The sequence below is a fragment of the Diabrotica virgifera genome, chromosome 2 (assembly GCF_917563875.1).
Source record: "Diabrotica virgifera virgifera chromosome 2, PGI_DIABVI_V3a".
Classification (NCBI taxonomy): domain Eukaryota; kingdom Metazoa; phylum Arthropoda; class Insecta; order Coleoptera; family Chrysomelidae; genus Diabrotica; species Diabrotica virgifera.
Genome location: NC_065444.1, coordinates 143,443,015 through 143,460,935, shown reverse-complemented (window position 1 = coordinate 143,460,935; position 17,921 = coordinate 143,443,015). Strand labels below are relative to the sequence as shown.

The 17,921-nt window shown below is 32.4% G+C and overlaps 1 protein-coding gene across 1 annotated transcript in view; it reads left to right on the top strand.

Annotated features, from left to right (window-relative positions):
* Positions 1 to 17,921, top strand: part of LOC114345109 (uncharacterized) — a 495,244-nt gene that overhangs the window by 90,307 nt on the left and 387,016 nt on the right. Inside the window, exon 4 of the mRNA XM_050644883.1 lies at positions 6,242 to 6,460. Coding sequence (XP_050500840.1) covers positions 6,242 to 6,460 — 219 coding nt within the window. The remainder of the gene's footprint in view (positions 1 to 6,241; positions 6,461 to 17,921) is intronic.

Sequence of the window (17,921 nt, the reverse complement as noted above, 5' to 3'; positions counted from 1 at the left end):
TGTTAAGACTTATAATACAAGGAAAGATAAGGGGCGGAAGGAGTATAGGAAGAAGGAGAGTGTCATGGTTGAATAATTTAAGGGACTTGTTTAAATGCAGTTCTATAGAACTCTTTAGAGCAGTAGTAGATAGAGTAAATATAGTAATGATGATATCCAACCTCCGATTAGGAGACGGCACTTAAAGAAGAAGAACTACCCTCGTCCCCCGCTCAGCTGTCCGCACGTGAGGGAAAGTCATGTACAGTAGGAAAAATGAAAGAATACCCATGAACCAACATATTTTTTTTTATTACTCCAATTTATTTAACAATCTGTTCCGTTAGGAACAATCAGTTAAAGTTATGACTTTCTTAGGCTATGACATGTAGGTAAGAATTCCAATGAAAACTTTCCTTTCTAAATTATCAACAAATGTATAGATAGTACTACTAGTAAAATAAAGTAAAACTTAAAATAGTTCTAATTTATCTAAAATCTATTTGGTAAGTCAGTTGGTTTATAACGCTTAAGTCTGAGAACTTCACCCTCCGTGTTTAATAATTCACTCGCGAAATCATTTGGATGCGCACTAAGTCTTTCTTCATACTTTTCACTGTATTTGCTGATTTCTTCTTTGATGCTGGGAACTTTCAGGTCTCTCTCTATTATTGCGTTGGGGACGTACCATGGAGCGTTTACTATGGTTCTTAATGCCTTATTTTGAAAACGTTGTATAATTTCCAAGTTAGAGTTACTGGCTGAGCCCCATATCTGTATGCCATAGGTCCATATGGGTTTAAGTATGGCTTTGTATACCACTAATTTATTTTCAATTGACAGTCTTGAATGTCTACCCAGAATCCAGTACATTTGTTGAAGTTTGAGTCCAAGTTGCTTTCTTTTGGTGAATATGTGTTTTCTTCATGTTAGTTTTTTATCTAGATGTATGCCCAGGTATTTGGTTGTATCTACTTGTAATAATTGTTTGTTGTTTATGTATACTGGTGGACAGCTCTCTCTTCGCATGGTAAATGTCATGTGGGTCGATTTTGTTTCATTAGCTCTTAGTTTCCATTTTTTTAACCATTTTTCTATTTTATTTAAGTGGGCTTGTAAGTTATGCGAAGCTCTTTGGGGGTCTGTGTGAGATGCGATAATACCTGTGTCATCCGCGAATGTTGCGACTGTTGTCAATCTAGTTGTAGGTAGGTCAGCAGTAAATAACAGGTATAGTAAGGGACCAAGTACACTACCTTGTGGGACGCCGGATTTTATTTTAAATAGTTCTGAGCGAGCATCTTGTTGTTTTACTAATGAAAAGCGATCTGTCAGATACGATTTTATAATTAAATAATATTGATACGGAAGATTTTTCTTCAGCTTATGGAGGAGTCCTGTATGCCACACTTTGTCGAATGCTTGGCTGATATCTAGAAAAGCTGCACTACAGTACCTCTTGTTTTCTAGATCATTGCTGATTTGTTTGACTATACGATGTGTTTGCTCTATTGTTCCATGTTTGCTACGAAAACCATTGGTGTTTTGGAATTAATCTTGTTTCTTCTATTATTGGTTCTAATCGACGTAGAAACATTTTTTCAAATAGCTTCGATAATATTGGTAAGAGACTAATGGGTCTATATGAGTTCAGTTCTTTGGGGTCTTTTCCTGGTTTTTGTAACATTATGATCTCTGCTACTTTCCACTGATTGGGAAAATGTGCATACGTAAGTATTGCATTAAATATATGTGTTATTGCCATGATTGTTTTCTTAGTTACGTTTTGCAGGATTTTTCCAGTGACGAGGTCATATCCAGGAGCCTTTTTTGGATTAATTTCATCCATAATTACCATTCGGATTTCTTTAGGTTTAAATTTTTTTATTGGGAGATCCATTTGAAAAGGTATATCAAGAAAATTTAAGATTTCATTATTATCTTCGTCGTTTTGGTCCATGTTGTAAGGTTTAAAGACGTTGCTTAGGTGTTCAGCAAAGGCCTTTGCTTTTTCATTATTACTTCTGGCCCATGTTCCCGCAGAGTCTCTAAGCGGAGGTATTTGTTGTATTGGTCTTTTCATTTTTCGTGTAGCACGCCATAGAGAATAATCTGTTGCTTCCGTAGGTGTTAGTTTTTCGAGGTACTCTTGTACGTTCTGATTCCTTATTGTGTGTAGTAGTCTTTTTAATTCAGATGCTGCTCTGTTATAATTCCTTTTATTGATTTCAGTTCTATTGTTTTGCCACTTTTTACGAAGTCTTCGTTTTTCTATGATTTTTTCTTTTACAATAATTGGATTATCACCTTTGGATTTATTATCGGCAACATTGGGAGTTGCGTGCCAGGCTGCTGTTTGAATTCCTTTTGTTAGATTTGCGACGGCTTCATCAATGTTCTGTGGTGTCTTGAGTGGAACGTTTAGTTCAATGTTCTCATCAAGTTTTTGTCGGAATAGCTCCCAGTTGGTCTTTAGGTTGCATAATTGAGGTTCTTGGTATTTTCTTATTACTTTTGCATGTAACGTCAATATTATAGGAGAATGATCTGATGAAAGATCATAGCTGCTTTCAATTGTTAGGTAGTTTGGGTTAATACCTTTTACGATGAAGAAGTCGATAGCGTCTGGTATTTTCGCAGGATCGGACGGCCAGTAGGTGGGCTCTCCTGTTGCTTTGATGCTTAAATTGTTACCTGTGATTGTGGTCAATAATTCTCTGCCCTTAGTGTTTGTAAGTCGAGATCCCCAATGTGTATTCTTGGCATTGTAATCACCTCCACTTATAAATTTGTTTCCGAGTGTTCCTATGTAGTTAGTATATTGTTCTTTTTTGTTGTTGTGTTTAGGTGGGCAATATGCTGCTGATAGAACCAGAGTACCAGTGCTACTTTCTATTGCTACACTGGTTGCTTGTAGGTATTCTTTTTGATAACTTTCTAATTCATAATGTTGTATACTGCTACGAATTATAACTGCTGTTCCTCCATGAGCTCTATTATCTGGATGGTTTGTGTGGTAGATGTTATATTTAGGTATTTTGAAATAGTTTTTATTGGTAAAATGTGTTTCTGAGACTAGAAATACATCAATGTTATTGCCGATGATGTAAGCTTTAATTTCATGAGCATGTAGACTCAGACCATTGGCGTTCCACTGTACTATCTTTAACAATTGAGTATCCATTAAGAAAGTTTTGAAACAAGCGTTGTGATTAGATTCATGATCGTTCCCATTTGGGTTATTAGATCTCTCATCATATTTTTTAGTTCCGTGAGATCATTTGATTGTGATTGTTGGATATTGGTTGCTCCGTTAGGATTATTTGTTACGTTTTGCATTGTAACAACTTGTGCATATGTATTATCAGCGGTTACTGTGCGTGCACTATTAGTTGTGGTCGCTGTGTTTTTCTGTCGCAGTCTGGGGTATAACTTTTGTTGTAATTCTTTGTATATTATGCATCCTCTATAGTTTGCTGGATGGTTTTCCAGGCAGTTTACGCATTTGACTGTGTTGTCTTTTATATTTCTAGGACATTCAGATGTTTGGTGAAATTCTGTACATTTGACGCATCTGTATTCTCTTTGACAGAAGTTTTTTGTATGTCCGTACCTTTGACATCGCATACATTGTGGTATTGTTCTTCTAGAGATTGGCGGTTCGAATATTACGCTTGTATTCATGAACAGTTTGGTGTTGTATATATCTTTGTTATTTTCTTTGACCTTTAAGTCGACGAAGAACATTGGTAGTGGTTTTTTTGTCTTGTTTTGTTTCACATTCCATATCTGGACAACTTCATGGCCGAGGTCTTCTACGTTGTTTTTAATATGCTCAATGTTTGTTGAATGGTGGAGGTTCTTTAATACCACTCTAAAACTTTTGTCCTGTTTTGGTTTGTATGTATGAAATTCTGTTTTCTTCTCTTGTAGTGCTTTTGTGATTTTACTATACACTTCTCCTGTATTAGGTTGTAGTTTTATTTGTTTTTCTCCCAAGGCTTTTAATGTATACTGATTGGGACATAATTTTGTTAATAGATCGGTTAATGGATTGATATCTTCTACCTTATCTATGAATATTGGAGGAGGCTTGGGCTCATTTGTTTTTTCTAAATTACCTTCTGTGGGAGGGGCATCATCTTCGTTTTCGAGATTATTAAATATATTTCCATCTTTTCTATTCGAGCTCAGCCAGTAGTCTTCAATAGAGGTTTGTCTTTTAACTCTTGGGTTTTCTTCAGAGCTGCATAACCTTTTTCTGCTGACTGTTTGCCATTCGTAGTTTATATGAGACTGTTGTTGGGATCCACTTGCGGATGATGATATTGAAGGATACGGATTGATTTGGGATGTAGTTTGATCCATTGGTAGCACGATATTTGTTTGTTGTTGATCAGGCATTATCATTGTGTTTGGTGAAATATTTGTGGGCATAACCTGTTGCTGTTGCGGCATCATGGCTTGGTTTGTTATCATTTGTCCATTTTGATCATAGTAAACCATTTGGTTTGGTTGTATTCCATTATCATTATTACTGATTTTGTTCCTGAGGTCACCCTGTATATGGTTCTACTCGTATTTCCATTTTTAATATTAGGATTAAATTAAATTATACCTATTGTTTAAATTACTATTGTTATCACTTACCGACCTAAATGAGTAGCTAACAAAAAGAAGTTTGTGTTCAGATGTTTGATATCACTTAATGAGTTTTTAATGTACCGCACTTAAACTACAGTATTTTTGAAATTCCGCTTAAGAAGTCTCCCCACTTTACCATGCACGTACATGTAATAATTATTATTATTACATGTACTTGCGCTGGGCAATTTTCTTTGTGGCACGGTGACAGGAAAATACAGCGTGTTTTATATGTTCGTTCATGGGTATTCTTTCATTTTTCCGACTGTAGACGACTAATGCAACATATTCCCGTATAGTTTGTCCATATTACCGATGTTGTTCTGAAGCTATATCCTTGTGGAATTTTTGTAATTAGCTATTGTAAATGGGAAATAAGCAACAATTTAACTAGAAAATGATTTTATTAACGTTTCGACATCCGATGTGGACGTCCAATCGTTAATAAATAGTTATTTTCTTAACTAGTGCTTAAAAGTGATACTTTCCCGCACCAGACTGCCGTTGACCCGAACGACGCGATAGCGGAGTTCGGGCAAGCAGTCGAGTGCGGGGAAGACACTTTCCGCATGAGTTAGGAACAATATTTTTCTAGGGCTATACGTTTGGAAAAAAGCCACAAAAAATAGAGTTATGTCTACTGATTTGACTTTTAAATATTATGTCAAAATAATTTTATTTCATCGAATTATTGCGTTAATTTCATTAAAACATGAACACAATAAGATACATTTGAAATAAATGAGTAAATAATATCTGAATATTAGTTTCTTGAATGTATTAAAGTATATTATAATGCCATATTAGAAGGTATTCCACTTTCCCGCACGCCGTGCGGGAAAAATTACTTTCCCGCACGCCATGCAGGAAAGTGCAACTTTCGGAAACGAAATGCGTGCGGGAAAGTGGCTATTTTAGCAAGGCCGTAGAAATAGTTATTTTCCTAACTAGTGCGGAAAGCGTTACTTTCCCGCACGAGACTGCCGTTGACCCGAACGCGAAAAGTACAACTTTCGGAAACAAAATGCGTGCGGGAAAGTGGTTGATTTAGCGCGGCCGTAGAAAAAATCATTTTTAGTTAAATTGCGGCTTATTTCCCATGTAGAATATTTGATTACATATTACCGATCACGAGCAAAATCCGGCTCCATCTCTTCCACTATTAGTGTCTGGTCTGGGCCTTGTCGGTTATACTTGGAGCGGACTGTAGTTTTAGATTGCTATGTGGCTTGTCTTTTCTTCTTTGAGAGGCTTACCACAAACGATGTTTTTCTTTTGTCGACGGACCATGAATCGTATATGTGTACTGAAACTAATATAGTTCTGGTTACACCGGAGCATGATGAAATTCTGCCGGAAACATAAGCCATGATTCTCCATATTAATGGGTGTGCATTTTATACCTACTGTCAGATATTACTCTTTGTTCCACGGCAGAAATCCCTACTACCCTCTGGGCAAAGGCACTACGAATACCAAGTAAGCATCCTCATTTGCATAGGGGGGGGGGTCGCGGCTGATAGAAGAACTGAGAAAAAACTTTACAGTATAAAATATGTACAATTATTATTATTATACCACAGGATATTGTTATTATTATTGTTTAATTATTTTTTAGATGACATACTTCCATCATCTTTTATTTTACAAGACATGTTGAATGTGCCAGCGAACTGTTGGAAAATGGAAACACAAAAACAGTTAGATTGTCTTGATAATAGTGACCTGGAATTAGTGCAATTGAACTCAAAAAGCAAGGCAAATATAGTCGAAGAGCAGTTTTCTGTTTCTTCTGTAGAAAACGAAATTAAGAAAATGCTTGATAAAAACAAAATTGGTGAGAAAAATCTGAATTAAAATTTTCATTACTGAATTAAAAATATTGAAATACAATGTAATCTAATGTGACCTATTTTTTATTTCGTCACAATACTCTTCTTTTCGCTCCGTTCATGACTGGCGCCACACCTATCGTGATCGCCTGACATTTTTGGCGAACACAATTTGACTTTAAACATACGACACACGTATGAAATATTTTACGTTATTATTTAATATTTATTTACCATTTTTGATAAAATTTGTTATATCAACAATAAGTGTGTTCGCGGAGACAGTCAGAGACTAGTCCATTCGCACTTTAAAATAATATAAATAATATCAACGTGGAATGAAGTAAACACTTCTGTTGTATATCTATAGGTATATGAATTTATTAAAATTCTTAAAATTTATCCACGAGAGAGTGGAAAATGTACAAAACGTTTTCGGTCAAATTGACCATCATCAGTGTAAACCTGGAAATAAGTAAACCACTTAAATTAAAAAGCAAAAGGGTGAAATTTTAACAGTTGAAAAAATAGAAAATGTGGTTATTTACGTCCAGTGTACAAGTAATTGTAACTAGCCACTTCAATAGATGTAAAAACCTCTAAATTACATTATTGTTACATTATATATTAAAAAGTAGTCCACAATAAGTCGATTTAAGTTCACATGTGGAGTTACTTCATCCTTGCTCGAAAATTGCACAAGGTACTTGTGTTCAAGTGAGGGGTTAACGACCAACTAATAGGCCGTTTCAAGACTTCAAGACGTTTATGACACTAATATGAAAGCTGGGAGGCAACATTGAAATTATTTATATTTGTACAGCATTGAGTTTCTTGAGTTTTTTACGTTAAATAGTTTTTTTATAAAACAGTTATATTATTGTTGTTATAAAACAGTGGTTTTTATAATTGTTTTTATATAATAGTTTAATCGTTGTATAATAGTTTTTTATAGTTGTATTTTCCGAACATTTTGCTGTTGACTTCGTGTAGCTTCTAGCTGTAGAAGTACTTTAACGACTGTATTTAGTTTTACAGTGAATAAATAAACATAAGTGAATATTTTCAAAAGCTGTTGGTATATAGATCCATTTTCCCTCAAGGGATATGAGTTAACCGACAGTAGAAAAAGATTTTCAAGGGTAACTAACAACATGGACATAGTTACTTATATGGACATAGTTTTTTTTGTATTTAGAGCTTAGTAATAGTTTTTACACAGGTCAACAAATGAAGGCATTCAAGAGTTTAAATTCTTACAAATATTTTGAGGTAGGATTTGTATATAATTGTGGAGCTATAAAAATAAATAATTTCATCATAGTGGTTGGTAATGTAGATTTAAATTTTATTAACTCTAATAATGCATGGTTCACCTCAGATATCTTCAAAAATTGCCTTTTTAAAGAATTTGTACCTGCAGTGAAAAAATTTCAAGAGAAGAAACTGGGAATCTACCGGAAGAGATGAAATATTTTTTGATTTTAGACAATGCTCCTGCTCATCCCTCTGAAAATATTGTATGATCAAAACATGGCAACTTTAGTTGTATCTTTTTGCCAAAAAATACAACATCGCTTATTCAACCCATGGATCAGGAAATAATTTTAGCAACAAAACGAATATATCGCAGAAAGTTTTTAGATGAAGTAATTGTATGATGAAGATACAAGAGGGCAGCATACTTTGCAAAACTTAACTGTTACAATTTGAAATCAACAATTTGTTAAGTTTGCTACAGCATGGAAAGGCAAATATTAAGGGGTTACATAGGTCTTGCAGGTAAAAAAGTGACTTTTTAAAAAAGTTATATCTTGCAAACTAAAAATTATTTTTATTTATAATTGGAACATGTGAAAGTATAGTACTCTCAAAAAAATTTCAGCCAAAAATATTCATTTTTGTAGAGTTGACTGCAATTTTTCGACAACAGCCCTTTTTTGCGGTGAGCAGCATAACAAGTCCAGTCTCATCTGAAATCAAAAAGTTCTTGTAGTTTATACCTCTGGCTAGTGAATGAACGAAGGATTTTTTATTAGATGAGGTCGTTTTTGTTTTATAAAAAAACTACTTTAAAAATGGTCATTTTTGAAAAAAAAAAGGGAAAAATTGGGGTCGAAAATATGTTTAAACTTATGTAAAATCTTCAAATTTCATTTTTTTTAATTCCTTCGTTCATTTACTAGCCAGAGGTTTAAACTACAAGAAACTTTTTGATTTCAGATGAGACTGGACTTAGTTATGCTGCCCACCGCAAAAAAATTACAGATCGAAAAATTAAACTCTACAAAAATGAATATTTTTAGCTGAAACTTTTTTTGAGACTACCTTAAGTACTATACTTTTACATGTTCCAATTATAAATAAAAATAAATTTTAGTTTTTGATATATAATTTTTTTTAAAAGTCACTTTTTTTACCCGCAAGACCTATGTAACCCGTTAAAAAAATGTTTGGAAGAATTTGCTTGATGGCCAAGATGCATACATATATTTAGAAGGAAAGTTCCTGATTTCTGTAGTATAATACATAATAATACCGAAGAGGAAGTAACCCTAAGCGCTGGACTCCACTTGCGATTTGTAGTCGTGAAGATTGAACACGTTCTTTCAAATAGAAGTCAATCCATGACTATTTAGTCACAAATGGATTGACTTGTATTTGAAACAATGTGTTCAATCTTCCTGACTACAAATCGCAAGTGGAGTCCGGCGCTAATAACACCAAAACATTCCATGTATGTTCGTAGAAGGTACACACAGGACATTGAAAAAATTCCTGGAATATCCCCAAAAACACAAGAACGTTCCCTGGACATCCCAGGAAAATCCTGTGTCAGCATTTTAAACATTACTTGAATGTCTTATTGGAACATTCCATGAATGTTCTTTGGACATTCAAAATATATTTTTTTAGACATTCCCTGGATATACCAGAAATATATCCTTGCTGATGTGACAATACCTCCTATCTGTTTTTTCATGAGTTTTGTAGGAGAGATGGAAAAACATGTTTTAAGGTCACCTCCGGTTTTCATATATAAGTTTTGACTTGTTTTGTGGTACATAGATAGTTTAATTTACTACAAAACAAGTCAAAAAATATCATATGAAAACAGGAGGTGACCCTAAGACAAGTTTTTAGTCTCTCTTACAAAACTCATGAAAAAACAGATAGGATGTATTGTTACATCACTGACGATATGTGGCCATACCAAATAATACATCCTTGATAAATATAAACATTTTTATTGAACAAAATCTTTTCATACATTTTTTTAATGTAATTTACTGATATTCCTAAATATAAAAAAAAATGTGTCACATTTGCTTTGTAAACCTTTCTTTTGCCTTTCATAGCCACATATTCCGTTTCCTTCCTGGTTTTTTGTAGACCACTTCTCTCAGCTGATTCTAAAAAAAAATTAAAATAAATGGTAATTTTTATATCCTTTACAATTAACAATCAGAAGAAATATTTACAGGTAATAATATGCATAAATAATAATATTTTGTATTTTGACAATGACGTCTGATGTGGAAGTCAAAAGGTTAATAAAATTATTTTTTCAAATTAAATTGTGGCTTATTTCCCAATTAGAATAGTTAATTACAAAAATGCCTCAAATAACTAGCTTCAGAACAATAAATAATTTGATTGTTATTCATTCACCCATATTATTTCTCATTATCTCGTCGTTTACGTAGCACAGATACAAAAAACAAAGAATAAAGAAAATTGAAAACAGATTTTATAAATCCTTACATAATTGTTTAAACAAAAAAGATTCAGAGCAAAACTAACAAACCAAAAAGAACAGCAAAAACGACTAATTTCCAACCACAAATTTTTAGGTTAACTTATGATGCGATAAAGTCGTTTCGCTTTTCTAAGATACAACTGTCTAGTTGCGTTAGTAATTTCTTTTTTGAGAAGTTCAGTTGCTAGCCGTGACTGGAAATTACTACACAACCAAACATACTTGCTCTTAAGATAAATAAGATAAACTGTATGCCAATCAATAATTATTTATTTACACCATTATAATGTATTGATAACAAATGAGAAAATTATTTATTGTACAAAACAAAAATATTTTGTAGAAATGAACTCCACAAAATGTTATGAGATTAGTACCTATACACTCCCACTATTTCTAATAATTCTTTTTTTAATGAAAGATTAACTTGATTTGAGCAGGTAATAGTGTGAAGTAGGAATTTTCGTGTTGTATGTTTCCTATTCCAAATGTGTCAAAGTGAATTTCAGCAAAGCGAATTCAGTATACCACACCCCCATCGAGTTATCAAAGAATCCTAGTTGCCAGTTGCGGTATAGATACTTAAGATTTGCTTTATTATATTTATTGTTTTCTATATCTGATGTTTTTATTTATTTACATTGAATATTAATTTGTTTTGTTGTATAATCCACTTACCAATAATTATGTGATATAATTGACTTAAAGTGAATTCAAAAATTGTTTGTAACTGGGCGACAATATCAACTTAGATCTCTGATGTAGATAATGACGTGCAATGGTATCTATATTGTACGGATTGTATTATTAATTAGATTAAGCATATTACCTGTGTGACATAAGCTATTGGAACAGCACAGTCTCTCAAACGAACAGATGGAAGTGAAGTTCTATCAATATCTTTTCCTAAAAAATGTTTTGAACATACTTAATACACTGTTTTTGTTAGGTTTCCATACTCCTCTATTAACAAATCTTATCCATACTTCACGCCTTTCAGGAGCTTTTGGAAACCTAAAAATACAAATATATGATTATAATTCGACCAAGATTGTGCTGCAGTTACTAAATTTCTAGGTGTTTGAGTCCTTATTTCGAAAAAGTCAACTATAACTGTAGTATTTCCATGAACAGATTCTTTAAGTGAATTTGGCATAGTTTTCTTTAAAATGTCTCTATCAGGCCAGAACACAAATTTTTTTAACATAAGGCACATTATATACAAAGTATTTTTGAAATAAGTTGATACCGAGTAGGGTGAAATACCAAACCTATATCCCAAATCTTTATAGAGATAAATCTTTATAGAGATTTGGGATATAGGTTTAAGCTTAGTTTAGCTAAAGTAAGCAATACTTGATCACTTGGTGACAAAACAGTATTTTGATGGTATACTGAATTCGCTCTGCTGAGATTCACTTTGACACATTCGGAATAGGAAACATACAACACAAAATTTCCTACCTCACACTATTAACTGCTCAAATCAACCTAATCTTTCATTAAAAAAAAAGAAGAATTATTAGAAATAGTGGGAGTGTGTACTAATCTCATCAAATTTTGTGAAGTTTATTTCTACAAAATATTTTTAATTTGTAAAATAAATAATTTTCGCATTTGGTTTCAATACATTATAATGGTGTAAATAAATAATTAATGATTGGCATAAGATTTATGATATTTATGTCTGTTTACTATTAATAATATTGGCTAAGAGCAGGTATGTTCGGTTGTGTAGTAATTTCTAGTCACGCCTAGCAACTGAACTTCCCAAAAAAGAAATTACAGTTGTGTCTCAGAACAGCGAATCGACTCTATTTGATAAGTGGTGTAATATACTTTAAAGCTATTTTAAAAACATTGTAATTTGCTAAACCAGTATAATTTTTAGTTTTGGCATCATCATTTTCTATACTTTCACAAGATAAAGACAGTTTCTTAAGCTGATATTTAAAATCCTGTGTTAATGTTAATCACATAAACTGTATTTTTTAATTTTTCCATTGTAATATCTGTTTGACAGTTTTGACTATTTGGCAAAATCTTGTCTTCTACTAAACTAGCTTCTATACCAAATAACTGATATCTACCACTAACTATCCACTGTTTCTAAATCTACTAAAGTAACAGTAACCTATCATTAATGAAAAATGTGTAAAATCATAGACCTACCTAGTATTTGTAGAATATAAGAGAGTCCAGTGCCTTATAAATCATTTCAATAGGAATAAAAAAAGCAACTTTTCTTGTATATCTTTTCTTTTAATTCTCCTTTGATACTGCTCCATTTTAGATTTTGGGGAACTCATTTCATTGTGTTTACACCCCATATTTATTGAAGGAACCCAATCTGGATTGTTACTATCAGTTAAGTCGGCTGGTTTTCCTATAAGATTAGAATGTTAACATCTTCAAAAATCGTTAATGTTGTAACTTACCAGATATAAAATGATTACAGCGATGGTTAAGAGCGCAGATATAGTATGTCCAAATATCTTAATTGTTGAGTAGAACGTTTTGAAGTTTTCGCGTTACTTTTTGTTTGATACTGCTGATATACCGATATATCATAATGTTTGGGTAATAAGTTCGGGTATCATTATTAGCTTAATGTAGATATTTTTTAAAATATTATGTATTATTGGGTTAAAAAATATTTCTTTTGAAAATGTGTATAGACATACAACATAAGGGTTGTTACCGCATGTTACTGCATGCCCGGTTACAGCCATGATAAGTTTGATCGCGTGAGCACTAATATTGTATGTCCCAAAACATACTATGTTTGTGCACTTCCAAACGGACATAAAATATCTGTGCAAGTCAGTTTTTAGTACAAATGGGAAATACTATATTTTGGCAAGGCCGTTTAACCCATTTACAATCATTCTGGACTTACAATAATTATGCAGGACATTCATATGACCCTACTGAATATTTTTATAATGTTATCTTAAAATCAGCAAAAAGTGGACATACTATATCTGTGCTCTTAACCATCGACAGGACACAGGAGAATTTTCATTTCGCTAGTAAAACCTTTACATTTTATTGCATTTAACCATTGTTGTTGTCTCTCAGATGATAACTTATTTATTAGTTCAGTTTTGTGCTTAGAATGTAGCACTGATGGTAAGTGGTAAAAGTTAACTTTATCATGATTACTTTGCATTTCACACTTCAAAACACAACACCAATGAGGCATATTTTTCTTTCTAAATTAATACTTTCAGAGAAAATGTTAAATTAATCTTTGTACAACACAAAATTACAAAGAAACACAACTAAAATGATCTAAAATAAATTAAGAACCTGAGAGAATAACATTTATGTGTGCCTCCCGGTAGCCATATTGATTTAATTTTGACAGCATGTGGAAACGGCTAGGCAGGGCTTCGCGCAATCGCACTTGAGACACTACTGTGTCAGGTGAGGTGTTTGAAAATTTGAGTAACTTGATTCTGTGGTGTGAATTTCTAAAACTTTTAAGTGTGGTTTTTGACCGTTGTGAGAAATTATTTATTTAGTGTTGTGTTTATAATTTAAACTTTTGTTTTATTTTCAAAGTGTTCTTTTTGTTGTAAGTAGAAAATGAATCGTTGTACTAAGTGTAACATAAACTTTTCGAAATCTTCTAACTTGACGGCACATGTAAAAAGAAAACATCCAGGTAATATCATATTTTATACAGGGTGTTTGGTAAAGAATGGGCCATAGCTTAACCGTAGATTTCTGAGCTTAAAATAGGTCGATTTAAGCTAACTTACCTTAGAACTAAAGTTGATAATAACCGAAATACAGTTTGTCAAAATTAAACTTTTATTTTATTTATTATCTTGAATATTGAATATTGAAATTTGGTAAGCGAGGGTTTTTTGGGATGAGAAATCTAAATTCGCCACCAAAACTGATGTACTTATTACCCAGAGGGCGCCACATACGTCTTTCTTCGCTCATTTAATACGTTCAATTTTTGAAGTTTTACGCGCGGTATGAGGGTGAATTTTTATATGTTAAAACCTGCGATCCCGGCGCATGCGCATTATAACTTTGTTCTGATTGGATGTTCAAATGACATGTCAAAAATTATCCAATATGGCAGCTGTAGCGCAGCTGTGGTTTGGACGGTTGACGGTTTGGTTATGTATGGTTGTTGTGTTTTAAAATTTGTGGGAAGAGAAACAACAAAGGTTAGTTAATAGTTATACTGCCTTTTTAAATAGTTTTCATATTATATTTTTGAAGTTATACTTCAAAATGTTTTAATTTATGTATGTATCAGTCCAGAAAAGGTGTGGAAAGAATATATTAGTGTTTTTAAATATATTTTTCTACAAACGTGTTAAAAATGCAATTTTTAGGACTCCATAGGAGCGTTAAATGCTACTTTAAGGCACTAGTGCTTTAAAATTTTTAAGGCACTGCAGTTAAAAGTGAATTGTCAAATTGTGAAACGTCAAAATATTTATATTTCATTTATTAACATTAATATTAATAATACAACTTGCGCAATTTGAAAAAGGTGGCTTAAAAGGTTTTTATTATAATTTTGTGTCTTTGGATTTGTCTTCCTTGGGCGTAAAATAATAAAACATCTATTTTTATATTTCACTTGTCACCGTGATGTATAATTATGTATATCTGAAAGGTGAGTTGCATGCGGCTTGATGGCCTTGTTGGTAGAGCATTGGACCAGAGATCAAAAAATCGGGATATTGCGGGTTCAAATCCCGGACGATTCATATTTTTTTCTTTTTTTTTAATATTTCGCATTGTTAAGTTTTGGTTCATTTTTGGTAATTATAGTTAATTTTTTGTATTGTAACTGTTAAGTAGGTATATTTATTTCGTTGAAATTATATTATAATAGAAGTATAACTTCTTACGTGCGTACAAAGTACACACACACATTCTTTTTTTTATCCCCTAACTCCTATACATAAAACTAGTGGAGGTGTTACCTTTAGCTATAGTAACATATAAATTGACATTATATTGATGTTTTCCACCTTTAGACGTATCAGAGGAGTATGTCAACTAAAACTGTCACTGTGACAGTGGCATTTCTCAAACTCGTTCGATACGTCTAAAGATGGGAAACAATCAATATAATGTCAGTTTTTGAGTTACTATCGCTAAATTTAATACCTCTACTAGGTTCATCTCTTTTTTATCTCACAACTTAATATCTTTTCCACCTTTTGCGTTATTTTGCCGGTTCGCTCATCACTGTATATTTTTCAATAAAAATTTTTGTTCTCTCAATATTTTCACTTAAAAAATGGTATACTACATTCATCTCACTATATAAACTCAACTACTGTGTTCGAGATAAACGCATTTTAAATCTGCGATACAACATAATTTTTTGCATAATATCATTGTAGCTAGACCCCGAAAAAAATTAAAAAGGGAAAGAAAAGTTCAAAATTGCAAAAGCCGTCCTCAGAAGCCAATATGCTAGCTGCAAAAGTTTTAATTCAAAAATATTTTTTTTTTGTGTCAGTATATAATATAATATGTTTTAAAATAAGTTTTGTTTTATTTTTTGAGAAAAAATAAAAAATACAGCATACTTACAGTACTTTTTTTGAAATGCTATTTTCCAAAGTTTATAAAATTTCTTACGCTCGATTTTATATTAATAAAGTTAAATTTAAAGTTTTCTTTAACTGTAACAATTGCATTTTTTAAGGTAACACACTTTATTATGAAATCGAGCGTTAGTCAAAATTCTAAATGCTCAGTAAATAATAACAACAATTAGGTACTTGTATTGACAACAACATATTTTGTAATTTGAAAAAAAAACAACATATTTGCAACATAGATAACAAAACAACATGCTTTGTTACGTATTTTAAAAAACTCTCCATCATGCATGCTCCATGAGAAAAGAAAATATAAAACTAATTTCATCCTTATCGTGTCTCAGATGGCGTAGCTACTTTTGCTATAACTACTCAACGCTTTGCTACTCTACCTACCTACATACATATTGTATTATTTTATCAAAAAACAAGCATTTACATACTCTGCAAATTGTATATTTTGCTTTGCATTTTCATATGAAAAAACCGCGGTATTTATCTTGAACTTTTTTTGAACAAGGTGCAATACTTAGGTAATATTATTATTAATAAAACAAAGTATATTAAAATACAATGTTAAAAACTTTTTTGCACGATTGATCATTTTTGACTGATTACCGTGACAGATTTTACGTCAGTAGGTGACATTTACTAGCAACTCGACGGTAAGTAATCCAACTCGACGGTAAGTACTCCAACTCGACGGTAAGTAATTCACTTACTGTCGAGTTAAAAATCTCTTAATTTTAATTTATTTTTTGAAAGAATAAAGAAAACTAACGAATTATTTATTAATATTGAAACTTATGGTACAATTTGTTAAATTATTTAATGAAATCCCACTTGTTTGGGCTGTGGTTTCACTTCTAACAAAAACTCCTGCAGAATCGCATACATTAGTAGTATCCAACATTTTTTCTCTTCAAATACGCGATCAAAGTTGAAAACTTGGAAATATCAATGCCATCATAAAGAAAAACGGTGGATTTAATCATTGAATATTCTGCCCAGAGGCTTCCAGGAGCTTTCAACTGCATATGTCTTTGAACGAAATATGCCAATAGAGTATTTTCTTCGATTCTTAAATTCTTGCCTTCGCACCATTTTTTAAAACTTTGGTAGGTATTTTGATAACGGTATTTGGATTTTTCGGGAATAATTGCGGAACACCCTTCTTCCCAAGCCCGCTCAATTTCTTCAAATTCACTTTCGCTCATATTTTAATTTATAATAATCAAAATTGTACTTAAAATTATTGACAACTAAATAAAAACTCAATTCTCCATTGTTGTTATGCACCCTAGTTACTACCTAACAACCCAAGTATCTATCTGGATAAAATGAATGAAACTAGTCAATATGACGAAAATGTTTAATTTTATAATTTATAATGGTATCAATCGTGCAAAAAACGTTATAAGCATGTCGAACGTTAAGGGTAACCGATCTCAGACAATAATTGGAGTCGTCGCTCCGCTCCTCCTCCAAACAATTGTCTTCGATCGGTATAAAACCCTTACCGTTCTTCATACTTAATATACTATAATAATATTAGCAATATTTAAAAACTTTAATATATTATATTATAGTATACATATTATGAATCAGTAGAAACGATTATATTTAATTTGTAAATTATAACTCCACTCGACCAGAGCACGACCACACAACTCAAAACACAAGTACGCAAATACGGTTGCGTGAAGCGTGGCTCGAAGCCGTGCAATTTACGAGACTCGCTCGGTCTGTAGATCCTTGTGAAATGTATGACAAGATGTCACAGGTAGACGAGAAGCTAATTCGCACACTTGATCCAACGTTGCCAATTGTACGGGTAACAGTCAATGCGCGGTAAATTAAAAAAAAGACGATGCATTGTGCCAGCACACAATCATAATGATTAGTTTAGTAATATATTGATTTAATCATTAAAGATAGTCAGTCAATGGCGTGCGTCATACAGATTATATTTTCAAGTTTAATTTATGTCTTACTAATATACATGATGCCCACTCCCCTTCTTCCTTCGATCTTTCCTTCAATTAAGGTTTGCAGAAACTGGTATCTTTCATTTCTAATTAGGTGCCCCAGGTATGCCGTTTTTCTCTCTTTAAT